The 25587-nt window shown below is 47.5% G+C and overlaps 1 protein-coding gene across 1 annotated transcript in view; it reads right to left on the bottom strand.

Annotated features, from left to right (window-relative positions):
• The window catches only part of si:zfos-2326c3.2 (mitogen-activated protein kinase kinase kinase kinase 4), a 38268-nt gene extending 13312 nt beyond the window's left edge, over positions 1 to 24956 (bottom strand). Inside the window, exons 1-19 of the mRNA XM_067247137.1 lie at positions 24782 to 24956; positions 24166 to 24231; positions 18307 to 18363; positions 15356 to 15481; positions 15009 to 15119; positions 14345 to 14435; positions 13955 to 14085; positions 13597 to 13651; positions 13106 to 13184; positions 12119 to 12294; positions 10714 to 10786; positions 10023 to 10230; positions 9672 to 9803; positions 6935 to 7000; positions 4745 to 4990; positions 4196 to 4351; positions 2380 to 2529; positions 1049 to 1116; positions 659 to 723 (exon numbers count right to left, since the gene is read on the bottom strand). Coding sequence (XP_067103238.1) covers positions 659 to 723; positions 1049 to 1116; positions 2380 to 2529; positions 4196 to 4351; positions 4745 to 4990; positions 6935 to 7000; positions 9672 to 9803; positions 10023 to 10230; positions 10714 to 10786; positions 12119 to 12294; positions 13106 to 13184; positions 13597 to 13651; positions 13955 to 14085; positions 14345 to 14435; positions 15009 to 15119; positions 15356 to 15481; positions 18307 to 18363; positions 24166 to 24231; positions 24782 to 24838 — 2113 coding nt within the window. The 5' untranslated portion in view covers positions 24839 to 24956. The remainder of the gene's footprint in view (positions 1 to 658; positions 724 to 1048; positions 1117 to 2379; positions 2530 to 4195; positions 4352 to 4744; positions 4991 to 6934; positions 7001 to 9671; positions 9804 to 10022; positions 10231 to 10713; positions 10787 to 12118; positions 12295 to 13105; positions 13185 to 13596; positions 13652 to 13954; positions 14086 to 14344; positions 14436 to 15008; positions 15120 to 15355; positions 15482 to 18306; positions 18364 to 24165; positions 24232 to 24781) is intronic.
• Between the last annotated feature and the right edge of the window lie 631 nt (positions 24957 to 25587).

Genomic DNA, 25587 nt, shown 5'->3' with positions numbered 1-25587 from the left:
CTCCCCTCCTCTCCAGCCTGCCTACTCCTTCTCCAGCCCTCCCTCCCTATCTCCTCCCCACCAGCCCCACTTCTCTTCCTCCCTCTCTTCCCTTCTCCTCTTCTCTCCCTTCCTTTCAGTCTACCCACTAGTTGACCTGGGGCTGCCCACACCCATTCTACCGCATGCTCCACTGCTAACCCACACGCCTTAGCACACTCCCACACACACCCTAAACACAGCGCTGAAACACACACACACACACACTCGCACACACCCTATGCACGGATCTCACACAGTTTTCCTAAAAAAGAAACCAAAAGCAGAACTTCTGTTTCACCAACCCGGTAGAGACACACTGATCTGGTGAACATTTACAGGAACCCAGACCTGGCCTACTCTCCCTGTGAACTGTCGGGTCCACAGTCAATCTGACAGGATGCTTGGATATCACCGTAAAGGGTGTGTTTCTGAGAGCTTACACGTGTGTGTGTTGGATGAGTAAATAACCACAGGGTGTGTATTTCAGTGTGAGGACTGCAACTGTAGAGTCATGTCTGTGTGCAGCTGGGGAGCAAAAGGTTGTAGGTGAACAGCGTAACTGATGGTGATGGAGATATGGATAGAAGGGGAGGGGGTTAGAGGGAGTGGAGAGAGGGTTAGCACAGGAGATACAGACCTGACGGGGGGTTGCAGGTGGAGGTCGACCTCCCTCCTCTGTCGACTGGTGACTGAGGGGCTCCACTGGAGAGAGAGGGAGGGAGGTAGAGAGAGAGAGAGGGAGAGAGAGAAATATGTTTTAAAAGAAAAAAGACTTGACATGGATGTCACAGAGGTAAAGATATCCCCCTGAGCTCATGCTAGTCTGTCAGGGGCTGTCTAACCCTCCCTTGCCCCCCCCCCCCCCCCCACCCAACACTCTTCCCCTCAGTCAGAAGAACTGACAGGCAGGACGGCCCTCAGGGACTGAGCCCACCCACAAGCCCCCCACGCAAACCCCACCCATCCACCACAACCATGCTTCCCCAGGGCTGGTGCATTCTGGGTATTTGCACGGTGGTCAGTGTACCTTGACGCTGTCCTCTTGTGACTCATCAGCTCTTTGCAGTAGAACTTGGATGTGGTGCGTTCTGGGACCTGGGGAGGGGGGTGGCGGGCGATAGAGAAAGATATAAAGACAGAGAGAGAAATAAAAAGAAAGCTAAATATATGCCACAAGTTTGCTAGGACTCAGGATCAATGTCTGTGCCATGTGACAAAGCCAGCCTTCCACCACCCTGTCACAAGACCAATCCTATTTGTGATCAGGTGACTAGCGACTGGCATTTCTCAGCCTGATCCGTCGTCAGCAGTCGACCTTGCACCCTCTCCACCTCACATAGGAAGTCCACGCCCAGCGAAACAGGAAGTCCCTCTGATGAAAGTACCCATCTGCCTTACTAGCTGGCTCACATCCTGCAGCCATGCAGCTTACCAGCAAGCCTCAGTCTAGTTCTAGAAGCTCTCATCTGGTTCCCACGGTGACAGGAAGGCAGGAACAGTTGCTAGTAGTTAAATGATATTACCTCCACATGTGCTTTCTAATAAACCCCCAGTTGGCCTTGGGGTATAGATACAGCACTAACACACTCATTGCTGGGGTGGGGTTAGGGTGGTGGGGGTGGGGAGGCTGTGCTTGTGTGTGAGGGGGGGGGGGGGGTTATAAAAAGCTTCACCTCTCAGTAATGGCTCTGAATGTAGGCCAGAGGGCACTGCCAACTTGGCACAGTTGCCTTTCTTGTCTGCCGTGCGTTGCATGATCGTCAATAACAATCCTAACATCAACAACAACAACAGTGTCCAATATGTCAGCTACAACATGCACATCAACCACCCCCCTCAGAGATTACATCAAACCCATATGTTACTGGAGCTGCTGAATAGGTCCGCATGAAGGAAACTTCAAATTGCACTGGAATGCAAAAACGTTTTTTTCTTCTATGCTATTGCCCTCATATTATAAAGGTTTACGTTTTGAAGAAGTCACTCAATATAATAAATTACATTTTTAGGATCACTGAATATTCAGTATGTCAGCAGAGTAGACTTGTCGAGGCATGTCTTCTGGTCAGTTTTTCTGGATCTTTCTCTGCTCATTTTAAGGTGTACCAACATTCAAAAAAGCATATCTTCTTCAACAAATTTCAGATTTTAATGTAAAACACATAATTTGAAAGCGTACAATATGCACTTTGATATTCTATATGATTACCAGTACTAGTGAGTACCAGCAGACAGCGAGAACCAACCCTGGACAGTCAGGAAGACAGAGGCAAACAGGCAGGCTGGCACACAAACAACCAGGTCATACAAAAAAACAGCCAGCAAGCCAGCAGACAGACACACAGACAGGCGACGTACCTTGGGAGGGCGTTCAGCAGAGCTGGGGAAGTCCCAGAAAACCTCGTCATGGGTGGGGGAGAGGGGGGTGAAGGGGGAGAGAGGGGAGGTGACCATGTCTGACAGGGAGCTGCTGTGTGAGGACTCTCTGCTGGAGCGCAGGTTGGATTTCTGGAACAGAGAAGGTTCCGGGTTAGACCACACAGGGACACCATGCCACGCTGTGCTAAACTGCACTGCACTGGTGACACGATCTGTTTTCATTTAATTAGGGTTTGAGTTGGTTGACATTACTTGACATTTGATTAATTTAGCAGATGATTTTAACTAAAGCGACATACAAATATATCAGTTTAAATATATAGAGTGTGTGATTTAAAATGTCCCTCTAGAAATGCCTGATCTAGGAGTAGAGGTGTGTACTTTGAATATGTTTAGGGACACCTGCTTAAAATTATAGTTACTCAGTCACTGAATTACATTTATTTTTGAATTTGATTAAGCAGACACTTTAATCCAAATAGTGCTTATCGAAAGTACAACAGAAGTTCAAGGTGCATTGTTTATCTTTTTGGTGGTCAACGTCAAGGCAAGGCCTGTATTTATTAGCCACATTAAAGGTCAAGGTCATCAGGCACACTGAACATAAGAAAGAATATTACACTAGAATACTTGCTCTGCACCATTCTATAGAGGCATGCCTGCTTGTCAACATCACATTCATATTTTCTACAAATATATTTTTTTATAGCAGTTGTTATTCTAGTAAAGGCAAATCAGAGAACCCCAGGAATAAAAGACTAAATACTGTTATGCATTACAATATTGTATAAGTATTTTATATCTAACTGCCAATTGACTGCCATGAGAAAAAGGTAATGCCTTGTTCTATGGTACCAAATAGATGAAGCCTGTTGTTGCACAAAGAGGAAGTTAGTGAGAGGAAGTTATAGTAGTTTAAAGATCTGATTCTTCCTTTAGAAAAAGGAACCGTGAAATCAAAACGCATAAATAATAGTGTTAGGTTTTCTGAGACATGCAAAGCACACCCGATGCGCGCACACACACGCACACACGCACACACACACACACACACACACTTTGATGCATACCCATGACCACAACCACACACAGGCAGACAGCTGGCTGTTGGCTTACGTCATCTAACGCTGAGTCGCTGAGGTCAGCCCTTTTTAGCAGATTTTTAAATGTAAGTTTTTTATTATTTAACAACATTTGGCAACACTATACATTAACGTTACATTAACTAATATGTAAATACATAGCATTTCATATGTGCCTACAACATTTTTTACTATATTTCTGGGTAAATTAATGATGGAAGTGTTGGAGGTATAGATTATTACAAAATGGCACAGTATGGGGTAGGGGTGTAAGAGTTAAGTGGATGTTGTAAAGGGGGAGTTGAGCGCTGTGTTACCAAAATAAGAGCAAAGTTAACATCCACTTACCCCTGGAAAGCCCAACCTCACCCAAGTTTGACTTGTGTAATAACTTGTTCCACATAAACCTTGATGAAGTGTAACTACATATACCTGGATGATATAAACTGAGGTCCTTTGGGAACTGAGTTGGGAAGACTTCTGCACTCAAAAACTCAAATATATATGAGGCATACCTTAACCATTATGATTTACTGTTCGACTGACATGACAGTTGTGGATTTGTACCCCTAACCCTTGCAACCATGTCATGTCCTGACAGCTTTTCATCAGAAAAGCAAAAGGCAATAAAAACCCCACACAAAGATTTAACAATAAAACTTGAATCTTTCCATGTTTTTTTATATTTGTGTTTGTGTAGGAGGTTGTGCTACCTGGGGCAGGTTGGCCCTCTGCATTGCGGGGGTACAGGGGCTGGAACTGCTGCCGGAGCCCAGGCGAGAGTGCACGTGGCTGGGCAGACCAGCGGCCGCCACCAGCCTGTTCAGGTTAGCCTGCTGGCTGTCAGACCTCCACATCACCTCCTCCATCTAGGCCACACGAAGATGGACAGTCACCCTCCAGAACCACATTCCGTTGGCCAGATGGTCAGTAGGTCAGTCAGTCAGTAATTCATCAACCAATCAGCCAGCAGTCCCAGTCTGTCAACCGATATACCAACCAACCAATGAAATACCCCATCCATAAAACAATCATCCCAAGCTAAAACACTGACAACAAACTGGGTGCTTTGAGCACGGACATTTTAAGCATGGCATTGGGGCATACAGAGAGGGAAAGAAAATGGAAAGGTAGACAGGGTAAACAGAAGCCGGGGAGGTGGAATGGGTTAGGGTTGGGAGCGACGTGGAGGAAAGGGGGTCGGGGTAGGGAAAGGCAAGTTGGGATGGGAGTGAGAAAAGGGGGGGGTGAGCCAGCTTTACCGCTGTGCGCTGGCTGTGAGCGGGAGGGTAGCTGGGAGGGGGGATGCTGGCAGGCTGGGGGGGCTCCTTCTGCCTGTGTCTGTGGTCGTGCTGCAGCGACAGAAGCTGGGTCTGGTCCTTGGGCAGCGTGCGGTGGAACCTCCGGCCCTGCTGAGAGCCCTGGGGCGGGGCTACGGGAGGCTGGGGCTGAGGGGGCTGGGGAGGACGAAGCTGGGGCTGGGCGTGGCGTGGAGCCTGGGTTCTCCTCTAGCACAGAGGCACACCAGGGAGAACACAGGCACAGAGAGACACGGAGAGAGACGTCAGACAGTGAGACATGTAGAGAAACAAGGAGAGAGAGACAAGGAGAGAGAGAGAGACATAGAGAGAGAGAGAGACATAGAGAGATATAGAGAGACTGGTCAGATTACCAGCTCACTGAGAAGAAGCACATGGGGAAATATCACCCCTGAATCCTCACAATTTAAGCATAGAGGCACACAGACACACGTTGAGACGTGGGCACTGACATGCAGGCAGGCAGACAGACAGGTGCACACACATTTGAGACACACATGGCTTACACGGAGGCAGGCAGAACTCACCCCTGAATACACACATTTACTGAAGCACATAGAGGGTCAAGGCATGTGGGCACACACACACATGAATGGAGAATCATCTGCTGTTCTTAATATAGCAGTGCCGGAGGGTGTTCTGTACATGTCACACTGCTGTTCCTGCATCTACCATCACACTCTGGAGAAATGGCAAGGTCACACTTTAGGGTCAAACTGCATCTCACACACACACGCACACGCACACGCAAGCAGGCACACACACAACCTCACCCACTCACAATAACAGGACTATAGTTATGTGGGTGGCTGTCTACTGTTTTGGACACTAGAAGCTATCCTTTAGGAACCATAGATGGCCAATATGTTGATCGCTATCTCATCCCAGAGCTTTATTAACATAATCACATTACCGTCAATTAAAGTAAAGTCCAAAACAGGCTTTTTCTACGATTAGGCGTTTAGCCTTTCAGACACACACACGCACACTCATATTCAAACACTCCAGAGGCATAATGGCCGTGAGGAGATAAGAAGGACTCGAGTCAGACAAAGCAGATATTGATAAAAAGGGAAGCTGCATTAATGATGTTGCAATCTTAAAGCGGTGGCTTCACACATGCCTCCCCCCATGCATGCTTTTATACAGTTTATCCTTTGTGTGTGTGTGTGTGTTGCCCCCTCTCTATGCTATGTCTCTGTCGTTAGCTCCCCTCTGTCGTGGCGGCAGGGGATCCGCAGCTAGACATAGAGCACAACACTCTTGATGTGTCTGTTTGATTATCAGTCCCTGCATCGGAGTGGTGTGTGGGTGGGGGGTAGGGAAACGCATGCCTCCTCTAACGTATCTATCCCAATCTCCACCCGGCACACGTTTGTGCAACTCGTCACACACACCACACAAGCATGCTCTTTGATGCGCCTCCCTGACAGAGCCGCACTGTATGGAGTGAAGGGTCCTAAACACAATCCTGCTGAGGGTTAGCCGAACGGGTTAGCTGAGCAGCAGTCAATGTCGTAGCCTTTGGGCAGAGCTGTAGTTTTACCTCGATAACTCTGCGCTGGTATACAAAGGCAGATCTGGATGTATTTACATTTTCAAAAGCAGGCTATTGATGAACAAAATGCCTTAGTCTTGTTTTTTTGTGTCGTTTTTTCTTTCCAAATTTAGATCCTATATGTTCATGCTGATTTCACTCAACAGGATCAATGTCACAAATCTGGGAATGGTAGAAATTCCCTGGCACTGCTCATTTGAAACAGGTCCCTTCCATTCCAAAGTCTTGCCTGCTGGTGTAGAGGGTATGGACAGCCCGTGGCACAGCCAGCTTTCACTGATAACAAACCACGTCTAGACTTCCCATTCTGTCACTGCTGTCTAGACCCAATGCTTCGTTATCACAAACGCACACAAACACACTCACGACATGACGTTCTCATGCGAGGTTACGCTGTACAGTAACAGTAACATCTACTGCCAGACATTTCCACATTCACCAAGAAGCCCATTCCCCCCCCCCCTCCCCACACACACACACACACACACAGGAAGCAGGGAGAACACACAGGTGACGCCATGGCCCGGGTCCATGCAGAGGAGGTGAAGTGATGGGAGTGAGAAGTTACTTCTTACCTGCTCTGCTCCGGAGACCACAGGCCTTACTGACACATCCGTCCTCTGTCTGCCCCTCTCCTCCTGCTGGACACACATAGACCCGCACACACACACACACACACTCTATTACTTCCTGGTTTCCTGGGAAACCCAGTGACTGAATTTTAGTGAAAAAGTCTGAAATATTCATTTTCAATATGACAGCTAGCTTGCATAAGGCTCTTAACTACCCCACCTCTAAATATTTTACATCAAAATCAGCCCCGATCACTCCAAATGGACTGACAGAGCACAGCAGTCAATTAAGAGTGTGTGATAGGGAAAGTGTTGGTGAGTGGGAGAGTGTGTTTGTGCATGAGAGGACTGTTTATGTGAAAGAAACTGAGAGAGGAGTGGATGTATGTTAGAGGGCCGGGTAGGGTCAGAGTTTCCATGTTTATATAATTACTTTGGGTTATAAACAGAACATACTTACATGCAATGCACACGTGCGCACACACACACACACACACACACACACACACACACACACACACACACACACACACACACACACACACACACACACATACAGCAGAGACAGACAGGATTGATGGGTTCATCAGACTGTCGGAGAGTTCCATCTGTGTTGAGTTAGTGACTAGGCTAGTCTCCAAGACTGTCCCTTCTCATTAAACTACATCCATAACCCCTTTCTCCCCCTCTCTCCCCCTCTCTCCCCCTCTCTCCCACTGTCCCCCTCTCTCTCTCTCTCCCTCTTTTTCCTCTCTTTCCTCTCTTTCCTCTCTTTCCTCTCTTTCCTCTCTTTCCTCTCTCTCTCTCTCTCTCTCTCTCATACACACACACACAATGTGAATATATGCAAATATATTTTCAAAAAAGGCTTTCCAATGAAAAGTTGGGGGAGGGGGATTTTCTTATGAATATTCACTATTCACTACTTATGGAATATATTAAATGCTCTAAGTGACACTGACACACCCAAGTTATGTTATTATTGCTTGTTCGCTTGATCAAAATAGAAAGATGGAGAGCGATTGTGGGTCTGTAACAACTGAAAGGTCATATACACTGCTGAGGATCGCTTTCAGGTTCAAACGTTTCACTAATCCTAATGCCCCCTCTCTCCAGGTGCTGAGGCATTCCTGCAGGAAGTGTGATGTGCAGAGAAAAAAGGCCTCCATTTTGGCCGACACATTCATTACAATACCATGTCGCCGTTGCAACTTAAAACCTTCATATATGAATCATTCAAATAATTCACACATCATTTAGTTATCTATGATTAAACACATTTTAATTTAAAAAAGCATAAGGCTGTCAAGCGATTAAAATAATTAAGGCCTAATTAATTACATGCTTTGTAATAAATAAATCTAGATTAATGGCATAAATATTTGGCATGAGAAGCATTAACATTTGACATTATAAACTTTAGAGGTCAATATCTCTTTTAATTTCCCACACATTCTGATATTTGTTTTTCATGGTTCATGAAATTTCATTTTTTTCATGAACCTTATGCAATGTCCATAACAATCAAGAATATGACCAAATGCATTGTAGTGACCGAGTTGGTTAATCGGCCACAGGTAGACTTTACTCAGCCTGTTCGAGTGTGGTTTGACGAGACTTGTTAGCATCACAGGCTATGCTAGTTTTTTATGTTCCATTCAGTGGGGGGAGGGGGGGGGCAGCGACTTTATCAGGGTGGCCGTGGCCCCCCCTAACCTGATTCACTGAGCTAAGAAACACTTTGCATAGAGCGTGATTAATGTGTGTTCATTTTTTACGCATTATCTTTTTCTACAATTAGTCAAAACGTGTTATTTTAACAACCCTAATTTAATCATTTGTAAATCTACAAAAAGCGCTTAAAAATTAGGATTTACCAACAAAAAATTACCATTTTGCAAGGAATGTTTGTAATCAAGACTGGGATTGATGAGTTTGACTAAAGGGGTTTAACTCAAAAAAGAGGTTCTGGTGTTTAATTACAGTTTTTTTGGTGTATCTTGAAATAATAATAATAATAATAAATAATAAGATTGAGATTATCATCAAAGAACATTTAACACACTGAAATACACACCACAATTACCTCTTTTAGGGCATGACTTTAACACACACACAGACACACATCCCCAGTGAGAGCCAGTGAGCTGTGGCAGGTTCATTAAGGTATTCTCCTCATTAAGTTCCTATCAGCAACGTGCCACCTCTCAAAAACGAGCGACTAATAGATCCTGATGCTCAGCAATGCCGCGCCGCTCCGCCCCCCTGCGGCAGCCATCCCATAATGAGAAGTGTTAATAAAGCGGCACGCTTTTAATCATGCCCGTTCCAAGGACCAGCCCAGAGGCGGTCCGGAAAGCCTGGCCTGGTGAGGGTGGGGCTGGGTGGGGGGGGGGAGGAAGACAATCATCGTCACGGTAACGTCTGCTGGCAGGTGGAACTGCAGCATCAGCAAAGTGGACGGAGCCGCTGCCGTCGTTGGCAACGGCAGCAGGATGGCTCCTCTGCAACATGGTGGCGCGTAACCCGGGGCAACCAGGCCTACAGGAGGATTCAGAGCTCAGACTCTGATGTCAGATGTCACTTGTTTGCATCTCACCATGACCAGTATGTCAGTACAGGCTCCTCCAGTTTTAACTGGACATTCAGACACTATTGAAGCCTTCAAATCTTTTCTCCTGGCCAGCGATGGTTATCCCCTGCTCTATTCCAGCACATCTGATACTAACACAGTTCTCACCTGTCTTTTATCACTCCTCTTGTTTCTATCGTCCAATCGGATTCGGTCGTGTGCATCCGACTCCTCCCCCCAGAGCATCTCCTGTAGCTCCGCCCACTGGAACCCGGAGTCTTGAAGCTGTCTCCTTTGCTGCTGTAGACAACATCCCACAACAACATCATCACCACGCTCGTGTACACGAGTATAGAAGTAAACAACAGTATATGCGAGTATACATGATTATACGTCCGTAAATGTCCATACCTGATTGTGTGTGTGGTGTGTGTGTGTGTGTGGGGTGTGTGTGTGTGGGGGGTGTGTGTGGTGCGTGTGCGTGTGTGGGGTGTGTGTGCGTGTGGGGGGGTTCCTTACGTCCTCCAGCCTCCTGCGCTGCTCCTGCTCCTGCTGGATCCTCTTGTGGCGGTCAGCCAGCAGCTGCTGCTTGTACCTCTCCTGCTGCTGGTGCTGCTCCTGGAGGAACTGCTGCTGCCGCTGGCTCTCTGCCCGCCCTCGGCTCTCCTGCTGTAGCCGCAGGAACTCCCGGCGCAGGGTCCACTCGCCCGGAACGTTCACGATGGAACTGGGGCCGGGCGGAGAGCAGGAGAGAGGGATGGAGAGGATGGAGGGGGAGGAGAGAGGGGTGGAGTATGTGGACATGAGTGAGAGATGAACATGCTGTCCTTAGCAAACAGTGCGTGTGTGTGTGTCAGGATCTGCACCATATGGTACTTTGGGTATGGAGAGAGCTGTTCTGCTCTCTCCAGGCGTCTGTCTCTGTAGACAGGCCTCCTTCCTTTTTCTCTTTCTCTCTGTCTTTTTCACAAACACACACACACTATGTTAAATGCGGTCCTATCACATAGAGTGTGTGTGTATGTGACAGTAGATTAGTGATTACATAACCAGCCATATGAACAAAGGGTTGTGTGCACAGGTCATCTTTTAGTGGATCACAGAACGTGGCTAGGGAGGCACCAGATTGAGTTTTTTGGGTCTGGTGACGGTTGGCATGCTGAGATGAAGCGCGAAGCCCAGTGGGTGTGAGGTGGTGTTGTGGTCCTACCTGGGTTCCCCTTCTTCCTCATTCATATCCTCCTCCTCATCCTCACTGCCGCTGTACTCATACTCTGGGCCCTCTGTGGACACGGACAAAATACAGACAGACAGGCAGAGAGGCAGATTAGTCAGCTGAGTGGAAAATCCGAAAAAAATGAGAACAGGGAAGCTGTCCATCTCAGTAACTTCCTCCTCCCCCCTCCCCCCCTTCCTCTCCCAACCCACCACACCCAGGTGTCCTCTCCAGTTTACACACAATTCCATGAACACTCATAAGGTGATCTTTTCCCCTCTTTCGAATAGAGAAAGAGAGAAAAAGACAAGAGACCCAGGGAGAAGGAGGAAGGAAAAAAGAGAGACAGAAAGAGGGAGAAAAGAGAGAGAAAGTGAAGGAGTGTCTTTGCCCTAGAAGAGCCATCTGTTTCTCATTCCCACTCTCCAGTCTCCAGGAGGTTCAGAAAACTCAACCCTGCCTATGATCCAGTCACTGCTGTTCAGGACCAGGCCCAGGCTGTTACATTGGATAACGCCAGCCTGCCTGCCTCTTTATCTGTCAGTCTGTCTCTGTGGAACAGTCACCAAGCCAGGATCTTGCTCCAGAGTGCTTGCAGGATGAATGATGTGGGTGTGTATGTGTGTGATGTCATCACGTGGCGTCAGAGAGGAAGCTGGTGGTGGTGAGTGGTGCATTGTGGGAGATTACTAAACCCTGGCTTTACTGCTCTGAGAATCATTCCTGTCGTATGACACACGTATGTGCTGTGTCACTGGGTGGCCTTGTGCCATGCTAGGCTGCTTTCCTGCCCTAAACCACACACACACACGCAAACACACACACACACTCTCCCACACTATAATACCACGGAGCAGAAGATTACAACTGCTACTGGATAACACACCCTGTCATTACAAACTAATGCCAGCCACACAGTACAGTAGGGCCAGGCCTGCTGTACACACAGACACACACACTGAGACTAAGACAACACACACACGTAGACGCACACACTCTGATACTCAACTAAACAAATCTAGAGTATTCCTACTTTTGGCAGGCTGCTGTTTTGTCGTGGCATACTGTACAACGCCTACAATACGACTTCACCAGACTGTGTCTTGGCCACAACTTGTCAAGGTATTATTATTTGAGATGTATTTGTTCTCTGGTAAGCAATACTTACTTTTAGACTGCTATTTATCTGTGTTCAAGATTATCAACTCTGCGTTCAACATTATTCATTATTAGGTAGGACCATAGTTGTAGTTTCTATGCTGTGTAGCATAATGCGCCAACTGGAGTAGCACTCCTAATTCTATTGTGTACAGAGCTACAATAAAGTATTTCAACTCGATTAAATTTCAGTTAACCCTAACCGCCCCCCCCTTCCACCAGGCCTGAATGACCCCCTGACCTTTGTCTCCCTTCTTTTTGCGCGTGCGGTCCAGGTGATCCTGCAGGAGGGTGCGGAGCTGCCTCTCGTTGGGCAGGTCCCGGATGAAGGAGTGCCGCAGCAGGGCTTCCGTGGTGGGGCGCTGGAGGTGGCTCTTCACCAGGCAGCTCTCCACAAACGACAAGAACCTCTTAGACCTTGGGGGGGCAGGGGAGGCAGGGGGGAGGGAAGTAGGGGTGGAGGAGAGAGAGGGAGAAAGGGAGCGAGGCAAAGGGAGGTAGGTAGGGGTGGGAGAGAGAGACAGAGCGAGAGCGCGAGAGCGCGAGAGCGTGAGAGAGCGAGAGAGAGAGGGAGGGTTGGATACAGGGAGAAAAGAGAGGCCGGGAGGGGAAGAGCCAGGGATGAGGCCAGAGGAAAGTAGTGATGAAGGTATTCCAGTAAGGGAAAGAAGGAGGGAAGGAGGGATGAGGGAGGCAGGGGGAAAAAAAAGAAGAGAGGATCAAGTAGGCGTTAGCTGTGTTCCCATCTAGGCCTGCACTAGCATCTCCACCACAGCGAAGGAACGAGGGATGACCCATCCATAGCAGGCTTTGTGTGAGAGATTTTGGAGAGGAGCGGGGAGCTGGCGGGAGGGGGGGGGGGTGGAAGAAAACAGGAGAGGGTGATGGAGGAACGTGAAGGGGAAGCAGCTGCAGTGTTTGGGTAAGCCTTGCAGTGTGCTGGCACACCAGGTTACCTACACCCTGGTTGGCTGGTTCCTCCAGGAAGCAGGTGATGGACAGTGTGTGTTCAGCCATAACTACTGCTGGAGCTGCAGAGTCAGATGGGAAAACTGCTATCCTGGTCCCAAATACTGTTAGCTAAGCAGCTGTAAAGGCTTTGTGTGTGTGTGTGTGTGGGCAGTAGTGTCTCTGGAGACCTCGCCTGGCGGAGTTTGTGTGTGTGTGTGTGTGTGTGTGTATGAGTGTGAAAGGCTAAGTGTGTATGCTTCAGAGCTGTCCGTCTTACCATTTCTTGGACTTGAGTTTTGGGGGCGGGTTGCGTGGAATGAGGAACAGGGCTCTCATGGGGTGCATGTCACACAGGGCTGGACACACACACACACAAAGGCAAGGGTTACGATGGAAAAGCATGGGTGTTGTGAAAAAAAAAACTCACACACTAACACAATTGGCTGACAACATCTAGTCTCCAGTCTCATTGATCTATATGCTCCGTGTTGAAATGCTAGATGTTCTCAGAACTCAGATTGCTTTGCTGTGAGCCCCTGTTTCTGAGAGCCAGCAGAGATACAGGCAGGAACATCTAACTACCCACACAAAGCACACTGGGCTCACAGGGAGAACTGTACACTTGATTCAAACTTGATTCTTTTAAACCTAAAAACTGAACATTTTTGGAATAGCATTACAAGAAACCAATTCAATCACTAACCACCATATTGTCCATGGCCTAAAAAGTCTTTCAATTTGCAGAGAGAGTGTGTGTTCCAGACTTACGTGGTGCTCCCTCTGCCATCTCCAGTGCTGTGATTCCCAAAGACCACAGGTCACTCTGGATGGGAAAGAACACACACACAAACACACACACAGTCAAAGGTTCAAACACCAACAGAAAGGTGGTTATTTTCCACCAGCAGTATCTTACCTAAAACACCAAAAAAAGAAAAAACCTTGTAAACTTGAACTTATGTAAAGAAGTAATGCTATTAGCATCAGAGGTTAGGCCTCTGTGCATTTCCATAACTGAATGAGTTAGCACCCCAACGTACTGTCAGTGGCTAGCTCCCTGCTTTTGACAATGTTGAGCCGCTTACTGCTAATGCTAACCGCGCAAGCACAAAAAACTCTTTCCCACCCTGTAGTCATAGGTGGAGTCCGCGTTCTCATCACAGGCGATGACCTCTGGAGCCATCCAATAGGGTGTCCCGATGAAAGTGTTTCTCCTGCCTATGGTCCTGTCCAACTGGGCACTCACGCCAAAGTCCACTGGAGTAGTAGAGGCCAGTGAGATAGAGGGTTAGAGACAGATATACACTAGGCTCAAAGGATGATTTGCTGTTTGCAAAGTCAGCTGGATTAGAGAGAGACAGGGGAGTGTGACTGTGCTAGTGCTGAAACCTGATCCCTGTGTTCTCACCTAGCAAACCTGTTGGCTTTTCTCTGTACAGAACTGTGTAGGGAACCATGCAACTCCTAGATCCATACCCTGACCCCAGGTTTTGACCCCCGGCCCAGTTCTCCTCACCTAGTTTGACCTCTGCATTCTCCGTCAACAGGACGTTCTGTCCCTTGATGTCTCTGTGGATCACGTGATGCGAGTGTAGGTGCAACAGGCCCTGGACACACAAACACACACAAAGACACAGGCGTGCAAACACAAACGTCAGGATGCACACTCTCATGACTTCCTGCTTCTGGCCATGTTGGAGTCTGCCAGAGACATGCTGGAGAATGTGTGTGTGTGCCGGTTTGCGGGTGTGCACCCTCTCCCCCTCTCTCTTACAGTACTTCAAAGCAACAACAATAAACACAGGAAGTGAATGTTGTAAAATGACTCCACCAGGTCACACAGGCGCTGCTGTTCTGATGTCCCGACTGTCTCCAGCACTCAGGGTAAACAATACAGGCATGTGCGTGTGTGTGCTATCTGATGTTTATGTGTGGTGTGTGTGTGGCTGGTGTATATCTGTATGTGTGTGTATGCATGTGTGTTTATGTGTATGGTTGGTGTGTGTGTGTGTATGTATGTGTGACTGAGCCCACAACGTAATTCTCAGGACCTCCTGTTCCTAAAAGACCCAGGCGTGCTACTTATGTATTTATCTATCCATTATCATTCTGTGGGTGTAGTCACGGTGACTAATGGGACATGCTGGGAGATGTAGTTCTGACGGCATGGCAGGACTCACTCTCAGGACCTCTCGGCAGATGTAGGCTATCCAGTCCTCCTTCAGGCTGTTTCCTTTGGTCTTCTTCACCAGGTCAGTCACAGAACCAGCCCCGCAGTACTCCATCACCAGCTACACACACACGTTACCAATGAGCGTACAAATCGCACACAGACATACAGTACACATGCTAACACGCACGTACAAACACAAACAGGCAATGCCTCGGAGACACCATCAGACACTGCAGTAACATGTCACAGGTGTGAAAGTTGGTAGGTTTCCACAGTACAGTAGAGTGGAGGATAGGTAGGTACATACAGTAAGGTAGCTAGGTAGGTGGTCAGGTAAAGAAACTAGTGACGTACCCAGAGCTGGTCATCCTGTCCTGCAGGACTCTTCCGGACGAAGGCTCCGTAGTAAGTGGCGATGTTCCTGTGATGAGAGTAGCTCCTCAGCATGTTGATCTCCAGCTTGATCTCATCTTCCTCCTCCTGATGGACAACAATACACCCTCGGCTTAAAGGCACAGTCCGCTCTAAACAGCACACAGAATGCAGGCTTAAAGAGACATTTTGCTCCAAAACTTTCTCACAGAGTTAAAGTGGTCGATACGGGGGATGAGATGAGATGACAGACATTGTCTGACTTCCTGGTTACATTTTGGTTCACGGGTTTGATGTTTTCACAATGTTTTAAGTTTAGAGTCCAAGTAACAGGTACATTGGAATTCTTCTTCACTGAGAACCTCCTCCACTCCACTCTGAGATCATTCTTCTAGTCTCAGCATTTCATGTGGAGTATATCAGATTATAATCTTGCAAACAACATGAGAATAAGATGATTACATCAGTAGATTTTCCAGCCATGCTAACCCTGGCTGGCTGAGTGTGTCTGTATGTGTGTATGAGTGTGTGTAGCATTAGGGCTAGTGGCCTGCCAACATGTGTGCCAATCAACAGCCCACCAATCGAGGCTGAGGTCTTGGGAGGCCATCTTGGCATTGTGTGTTTATATTGGTTGGAGCAGTATGGATATGCTTGCTGATTGGTTTATTCCGGTCCAACCCACTACTATACAGACACTCGGGTCATCCGATGAGGTTCAAGTTGGGTAGAGTTGCACTCTGGTGTGAAGATAGAAACAGACAGCTTTGGAGAATAAGGGGTCCTACAGGGGTTGGTTTGTGTGTGTGCCTGTGTTTTGTGTGTGTGTGTGCGCTTGTGGTTTTTGGTGTGTTTTTATGTGCATGCATGTGTGTACGTAGCCCCTTGGAGAACCATGACACATTGATGTGTTTCCAGTCCCAGGGCTGTGTGGAGTCAAGCTGGTAACAAGACCCTCTCCTTCCTGCCAGGCAGGAAGCCCAGCCCTGTCACAGCCTCAACCCTCTCCGAATCCGGCTCTTCCTCTACTTGCTCTTTCTTTGCCTGCCTCGCGGCCTCCGTTTCAATCTGTCTCTTCCTCTGTGCCTCTCACCCTGCATATCTCTCTCTCTCTCTCTCTCTCTCTCTCTCTCTCTCTCTCTCTCTCTCTCTCTCTCTCTCTCTCTCTCTCTCTCTCTCTCTCTCTCTCTCTCTCTCTCTCTCTCTCTCTCTCTCTCTCTCTCTCTCTCTCTCTCTCTCTCTCTCTCTCTCTCTCTCTCTCTCTCTCTCTCTCTCTCTCTCTCTCTCTCTCTCTCTCTCTCTCTCTCTCTCTCTCTCTCTCTCTCTCTCTCTCTCTCTCTCTCTCTCTCTCTCTCTCTCTCTCTCTCTCTCTCTCTCTCTCTCTCTCTCTCTCTCTCTCTCTCTCTCTCTCTCTCTCTCTCCTGTCTGAAGAGGCACACTAATGGGTTGTGACTTGTTTAAACGTTTGGGGCTGTGGGGAGCAACTTCCCAATCCATATCTTTATATGTGAGGGAAGAGCAGGAGAAGAGGATGGGGGGGAGGGGGGGAGAGAAGGTGAGAAGGGGAGGATGGGGGGTGGGAGAAGAGGAGGGGGGGAGAGGGAGAGAAGGGGAGGGGAAAGTGTGGGTAGTGTGGAGTTGGTTCTGAAGTCAGTCAACCTGGCAGTGAGGCTCCTGCTAGTCTCTCTCCCCGCTGAAGCGACAGACAATACACCAGTGACACAAACAGGGGAGGAGGTCACGCTTATGTGTGTGACGAGCGGAGAAGAGCACAAACAGAGCGACAGAGAGACAGAGCGACGAGGGATAGTGAGGGAGAGCATGTGTGTGTGCCTGTACGTTTGTGTGTTCGTGTATACAGTGTCTGTGTGTGTGTGTGTGTGTGTGTGTGAGCCGGACAGATGTGGTAGTCTAGGTCCCGAGGCTGTGCTGTGGTGTCATCAGGTCTCCAGTCTCCATGGTGCTGAAGCATGATCTAGTTCTCTACTCCCAGCCCAGGGCTACGGCAAGCTCATAAAAAGCCCATTCATATCAAACACAAGATATAAAAAGTTTAAAAACCATTCAGCGCATTTGGAATCGTAATGTACACACATTTTAATGCTGTCTGGCATTACAGAGAATATATATATATATATATATATATATATTTTATTACATGTATACTGTAACTCTTCACACTTCTTCAGCTTGGTCTATTGAAGAGATTGATAGGTTAATATTGCAGTGTGAGTGGGAGAACGGCAGAGACAGAAAGAGAGACAGAGAGAGAAACAGTGAGGAGATATAGAGAGCGAGAGAGAGACAGAGAGAGAGAAACAGAGAAAGAAGGAGAGAGAGACCAAGGCAATGCCACTGAGCTCCTGCACGCCCCATCCTCCTCTACTGAGTGTTAAGAGAGAGCCTGGAGCACACATGCTTTAATTAAATACTTCTGTCCCCAGACATAAGTGTAATAATAACTGCAGGGTGTATAGACTAGTAGACTAGGGGACAGGTCTGTACCCCATAAAGCTCAGGAGGTCGGAAGAAGAAGAAGACGAAGAGAGGAGGGGAAAACATGAGCAGAGGAGAGGACAGGTGAGGTAAAGTAAGGAGAGGATAGAGGAGAGGAGGAAACGAGAGGATGTTAGCATCACGCTAGCGTCATGACCCCAGAGAAGGCAGATGATTGAACCTGCCCAAAGCAGACCAGGGCCCCATCGAGGTGTCCCCTCGCTCCCTGGGATAATAAGCTCTGGTGCTCTGCGTTAGCCTAGCCTCATTAGCATGTCCAACACTGGAGGGTTAGCATAGCCCCATTAGCATTTCCTCTAACTTCCTACTAATAACCATTTAAATTAGCGTCTAACGTCATAAGCCTTGCCTGCAGTGTTCCCTAGGCCAACTTTGCCTAGCAGCATTAGCATTCCCCCTGACATCTCAGCACTTACCTCAGTGACGTCCATGACCTTGATGGCTGCCAGCTGTCCTGTTTTGACATGTCGGCCCTGCCAGGACACAGAGACAGAGTTCGGGTTAGCAGGGGAGACAAACAGACAGGTTGAGAGGGCGGGGAGGGGGGCGGTGCAGGGTACACCGGAGTCGGCTTGGACCCCAGCAGAAGCTAGGGCTGACAGGCGTGGGTGCTGTGTGACCAGGTGAGCCAGACATGGAGGGGTGGGGCTGAGGACACGGAGGCTGCCATGATGGGTAGCAGCAGGCGGAGGCAGCTCTGGGGCTCGGCTTGACAGCCACGGTCAGGCGAGGGTTAGGATAAGCGTCTCGCCTCATGGGGGTTTGACAGTAAAGCTCAGGGTAGAGCTAGGACAGGTATGACATTCTGTAGGGCTGGACTCAGAACAGCCGTCTTCGCTTATAGCCGTGACCTTCCACTGTTGCAGATCCTGGCTGGACCCTTAATGACTTCTCAGAGAACATTCCGGTCCAGATCGTCATGCGTTAATGTCACAAGTGTTGTGGTGTCGCTACGACTGCTTCTCGCTACTGACCACAACTTATAAATACCATTCGAGTCAGCCACACTTATGCCAGTGAAAAACTAGCTTCTCAGTAGTGTTTATGACTCGATCTAGAATTACACTGGCGAGTGAGTTTAGCCATTCAACACAGTTCGATTGATTAGATGATTATGCATCAATCAATACACTGTACAATACATAATAATACACTGTGATATGGTTTAGTGCCATATGATGCGTATGATATGATCTATTACAATACAATATCCTGCCAACACTGCCTTGTATACAAATACAGGCCTGTAGTCCACTTTTCCCAGCATTCACTCAGATCACAGCTGATCATGCCTATGGTATGTCACTTTCTCTCTCTCACACACACACACACACACACACACACACTCACAAACACGCAAACATCATCTCCCTTTCGTCATAGCAGATGTACGATTCCTCTTTGAATGTGACCGTGAATGGACGGCTACAAGTCATCTGTGATGCCAGGCGATCGCTTGCATCACTCCCCGTTTCTCTCTCCGCCCCTCACAGAAACAACGTTGCGGCAACGAGTATCAATTTGCGAAAGAAAATGAAAAAGAGAGAGAGAAAAAAAATCTTCCCGAACGCAAAATGAGTTTCGAAACGCGTTGGTCAATATCCCATTTCCAAATCAGAATGGGAGGGTTGATCAAATGGAACGCTGCAGTGGTCGATACCTACACACTCTCAGATTCCTGCTATCACCTCCCCCCCCCCCATCTCTCTCTTTCTCTCTGCAGTATTAACAGTCTTGGTCTCAGTCCACTAGGCCAGATTGATGCGGTCTACTGGCCCATCTGACAGGTATCCTGTCTATAGATTAGACTCGATGACAAATGCCATATAAATCTGGGTTAGGTTAGGCTGCGCAACGAGGATCTGCAGTAATTCCTAAAAACGTAAACCCTTCTGCATACATCATATCTACTTTCTAGAGTACCAAATATGTACAGTAATATACGCACTAACATACTAGTGCAGAAAGGGGTTGGGGGGACGGGCAGTTGAGTTGAGCTGTCATGACCTTCTGTTCTGTTCTGACAGGATGTGACATCACTGCTTGTGTGGAGCCCAGTTTCTCCAGAACTCCAGAAAGAGATTGAACTGATAGAGATACAGGAGGGAGGGGAACGGGGACGGATAAGAGACAGGGAGGGGCAGAGGAACCGTGCAAAAGACATTGAGAGACAAAGAGACAGAGAACGAAAGAAAGTAAAGGAGAGAGGAAGGGGGGAGAGAGAAAAAGAGAAAAGGAATGAGAGAGAGAAAAAGAAAGAATTAAGGACAAATAGAGAAAGTGAGAGAGACAGAAAGAGAGAAAAGGAGCGAAAGTGAGAGAGAGTGAGAGACAGAACGAGAAAGAGAGAAAAGGAGAGAAACGGGTGAGTGAGAGACAGAAAGAGAGAAAGTGTGTGAGAGAGAGACTGAAAGAGAGAAAAGGAGAGAGAAAGTGAGAGACCGAAAGAGAGAAAAGAAGAGAGAAAGAGAGAGAGAGAGTGAGGGAGCACATTGTGTTTCCCTGGAGGGCCAGGATGCAGGCAGCAGCATCTGTGCTTCCTCTGCCTGAGTAAACTTCAATGATGTTGGGTTTTCTCCTTATGTTGCCAACCTGCATCATTGTGTGTGTGTGTGTGTGCGTGTATTTACATTTGCTGCACAAAGCTATTCTACTAGACGGCCTGTCCCTACAATATTCCTGCTCTTCCCACTAACCCTATAACTCTGTGTCACTAAGAGAAAGGTTGCCTCACTCTGAGAGACTGCGTGGAGCAGAGCATTATGGGAACTGAGTGGCTCGCTGGATAATCATATTAGTTGACAGTATAATGCAGTATTATTACACTACTACTACTACTACTACTCCTACTACTACTACTCCTGTTTCTTTGGCACTCTACTTTTTTCTCTTTTTTTCAACTTGTTCTTTCTCTCTTTCTCACTCAAATTATTTAACAAAAGACACATTCTAATAAAGAGATATTTCATCAGCAAATGTTACCATAAATTAGGGTTAATCTAGAGAGACACAAACACACACACACCAAACTACAGCAGCTAGAACCAAAAACAACCCCCCCCCGCTCCACACACGCACACGCACACGCACACACACACACAGTAGACCTACATAAAGCCAGACTGAGAAATGAAACTGAGCAATAGTGAATACTGTGCACCAGAAGCTGAAATCTAGAATAACACATTACCACAACTATGATGACTTATGGTGATTGTTAATGAGAAACAATTCCAATGTTGTTTCTGTATTAAACCCATTTTGCACTATTTACATGTTAGTTAGCATGACTCTAATCAAATGGATTGTAATAGCTGCAGTGCAGTGAATCTCATTGAAATGGCTGAAGTGATTCAGTCCATGTCAGTCGACACCTCTCTGCCTCTCTCCTTCTGAGGGAAATCTGCTCTGTTTTGCTACTGACATCCTGTTTTCATGCTTGTCATCAGATACAATGTGATGTTATGTGTGTTTGTGTGGAGGGACAGGCCATGACACTGGGGAAGAGGGACTAGAAGGAAATCCCCAGGTCAGGAATATCCTCTACATTCTCTCTCACGCTCACACACACAAACACACACACACAGACACAAACACATTGACACACACACACGCCCAGAGGTTATCGCTCATCACCCACAGTTTATAATAGACAGACACAGACATGGGAGGGGGGGGGGGGGCACACAGCATGACATCAGCAGAGCCCAGTGTCCAGGTTAAAGACCAGCCAGATAGAAAGACAGAGAGATGGGGGCTAGTGGTAGCAGGACACACATACAAAGAGTCAAACACACATACAATCATACACACACGCATACACAGAGTTACACACATATAAAGTACACACACAGTGGTAGAATTCTTTATGGAAGCTCAAAAGAGATCTGCATCATCAGTCTTGCACTATCCGTCACTTTGAATGTGTGTGTATGTGTCTCTCTGGTCTGACCCAGTTCTTCTCTCTCTGTGTCTGTGTTTTAAGGGAGATGTCTGAAGAGGGAGGGAAAATGCTTCCATAGTGACAATATGCCGGCTTGAACAATGTCCGACACATTGACATCCAGACGCACACACACCCGCGCACTGATGATCACATGACAGCAATGTCAAAATGTGCTGCTGTGGAGGAGAGGAAAAGGACTGAGGAGAGAAGAGGGGGAGCAGGAGAGGAGAGGGGGCAGGAGGGGTGGAGAGAGGAAAGGGGGAAGGAGGAGAGGAGAGGGGGAAGGAGGAGAGGAGAGGGGGAAGGAGGAGAGGAGAGAGAGGAGAGGGGGAAGGAGGAGAGGAGAGGGGGAAGGAGGAGAGGAGAGGACGGGAGGAGACATAAACTAAAAGGTCAGTGAAACAGAATCTCCTGGACCTCCTCCTCATCTCGGTCACTCCAGACTACGACACGCCACTTACACGCCACAGCTGAACACGCGACCTGTCATGGTAACAACACAGCCCCGCTATGTCACAGAGGGAGATCCTCTCTGAAGACAATCTACTGCTGGGATTCACACAGTACGGACCCACTGAGATGGACAGAGAGGAGCAAGTCGTGGCTGCTTGGCTTGTGTCGGCAAACAATGGCGCTGGCAACCTTTTATCGGCGTCAGTGTCACTCAGGGCCTGGGGATCTTTAGCTACTAGTCTTGGTGTTGAAGATGCTTTGACAGATTAGAAGTTGTGTTTGCGGCGGTGGAGAGGTGTTTTTGACCTGGGTACAATATACATTTCCCATTTTTTTCTTTCGCACAACTAAAACGAATTAATGTGCATACCTCCATCCCTCAAAAGACGTCCTAAGCGGCTCTGCCATTCTTGTTGTCGCCTCTTGAACTCCGGGGCTAAGTCAAGTGACGAGTGTTAAGCAAACACACGTACTGTAAATGGAGGTTTGATTTGTTTGTTTTTTTTCTCCTTCCGATAGGCCCACCTTCAGATCCCCTCTCTGAACCGCTCATTAAAAACCAGAGGTGAAAGAACACAACGTCCTCATGTTCTGAACGAGCCAGGTGGGCCTTTCAATCAATACCCCCCACCTCACTCAGGGCTTTCTGTTTTGATGGAGTACTATCTTCACAGGAGGGGAGGAGAAGAGTCAGATGGCTGAGCGGTGAGGGAATCGGGCTAGTAATCCGAAGGTTGCCGGTTCGATTCCCGGTCATGCCAACTGACGTTGTGTCCTTGGGAAAGGCACTTCACCCTACTTGCCTCGGGGGAATGTCCCTGTACTTACTGTAAGTCGCTCTGGATAAGAGCGTCTGCTAAATTACTAAATGTAAAAATGTAAGAAGAGGAGAGAGGAATGGAACGGGGAGGAGAGGTGAGGGGAGGAGGGCAGACCAATTTTTTCTCTTCTTTCTCTCTCCGCCCTATACAAAAGGATATCCTGTACACTGTGACCAGTGGCCTGGTGTTGCTGCCTCAAACTGTCAAAGAGTCTGACACTCAAGACATTATCTACCTGGCTGGTCCACAGAGCAACGTGTGTTGAAACACCTATGAAACACCTTCACATGAGGCTGACACACAAACACACACACAAACACACACCTGATGGCACGAGAGGACCAAGTTGCGGAACACAGACCTCTGAAATTTCAAACAATATGCAACCAATCAATTGCAGTGGAGCAATTAGCTGAATGTGCAATAGATCATTCTGTCTCCACCACAAGCTCTCCTTTCTCTTATGGTAAATCCGTGCTCCAGCCTTCTGCTGCTCAGAAACATGTGCACACACACGTACACACACACACACACACACACAATAGGTTCCACCCTCCCATTGGCCCCGGTCTCAGCTGACAGCCTGATACAGGCTGAGAATGTGACTAGCTAGCTAGGGCTATCCAGGGCCAGCTGCTAAACTGGAATATGTACCACAAACCACACACACACGTTGCGGAGATGCAGCTCTCGATAGGGAAGTGGGCCCCACCCGGGGGTGTTAAAGATGTATTTTTGTCAGCAAGCAAACCAGATAGGAGAGCTAGAGAGAGAGAGAGGGAGAGAGAGATCGTTAGAAAGAGAGACAGGGAGAGATAGATAGAGAGAGAGACAGTTAGAGAGTGACGGGGAGAGAAAATTAGAGAGACAGGGAGAGAGATCGTAGAAAGAGAGAGACAGGCAGAGATAGATAGAGAGACAGTTAGAGAGAGAGAGAGAGAGAGAGAGAGAGAGAGAGAGAGAGAGAGAGAGAGAGAGAGAGAGAGAGCGAGAGAGAGACACAGTGACAGTGCAACAGGCAGATTTTTTACTGAGCAACACCAGAGTGCACCAACCTTGTAGACTTGTCCATAGGTGCCGTTCCCCACCACCTCCACCAGTTCAAAGATACCTGCAGGGTCCTAGCAGAAGACACAATATCCACATCCACAACTACATTAATAACTTAACTATAAGGATCCATTGGGGAAATCTCATAGTAAAACATTTATTTAAACTGTAGAACATGCTGTTCTAGTTTTCATTTATTATCCATTAAAAGTTAAAGTTGATCGTTGATCACGACTTCACCAAAAGTTTGCATATTTCTCAGTGCACACAGGATTTAGTTCACGGTTCACCCAAAAAAGTTTACATCAGGGATATGATGCCAATTTTTTTTTACGGTTAAACGGTTTAATTGATACTTGTTGATGTTTTCTTATACCATTCAAAAGATCAAGAAACTGGGTCAGTAGAAGATGTCCACACCACGATCAGATGGTAAAACATTCACAGAAAACTAAACATCGACTCGGTCATGAACTGACGTGCAAGGCTTTTAGTTTGTTGTTACTTTGCTAATCCTCCAGTGACCAACAGATGGTTTACTTTGTTCTCCACATCTGTTGTTGCGCCCATGTTTACTGAACACTGTATTTCAATTAATTAGGCAAGAACATCTTTACTCACCCTCAAAGAAGCGAGGTCAATATTGTCCAAACTTCGCGTTGTGCCGTCTCTCGCCATTTCTAAAACTTGGTCCGGCGGTGACCCAACTGCACTTCAGAAAGTTGACAAGTAAAAGACAAATTTCCACAAAGTAACGTTTTTTCTCCGTGTCAGGCCATACTGTATCTGCTTACGACTCTCCACGAGCGACACAGGAAACTTCTCATCCAGCGAAACCCCGGAAAATGCAGAGGAAACCTCGCCCCCCTTTTCTGCTCTCCCCAAGAAAAGTAAACCAAATAAGTTAGTTTTTGAGTTAACTTTCTCCGCTATTCATGACAATTCGTATAACTCGAACGGTACATGTTTATTCGTTTCCTGTGTGTTTTTGATTAAGCGGTCAATCTATGTCAAGTTCAGTTTTAGTGTAAGTGCCAGATTTTCCAAAACCCACAACACGGACATCTCCACAAGTAGGCAGGCACTGATAGTCTTCGCTCGGCTAAAGAAGACTACCGTGGACAAGTTTTTGTTTAAGTGTTTTGTCACTTTTCATGTTTGATGGATTTGAATTTTTCACACTGACACAAATTGGTTTGCCTAAATTTGACACATTATGAACCAATATTGTACATTTCCTTCCCATCTGTGTTTTATCTGCACTGTGCATGGCTTTCTTGACTCTTCAAAAGGACTTTTCTGGCCTGAGTGAGCCACTCACATGTGGATGATGATGTGTATGTGTGTGTGTGTGTGTGCTGGCAGGAGGAGCCTGTGCCCCAGGCAGCTGACCTTTGTGAACAGGACCTCTGTCTAAGGCCACAGAG

Source organism: Osmerus mordax, chromosome 12 (genome assembly GCF_038355195.1).
Source record: "Osmerus mordax isolate fOsmMor3 chromosome 12, fOsmMor3.pri, whole genome shotgun sequence".
Taxonomy (NCBI): Eukaryota; Metazoa; Chordata; class Actinopteri; order Osmeriformes; family Osmeridae; genus Osmerus; species Osmerus mordax.
This window is presented reverse-complemented; position numbering and strand designations above follow the sequence as displayed.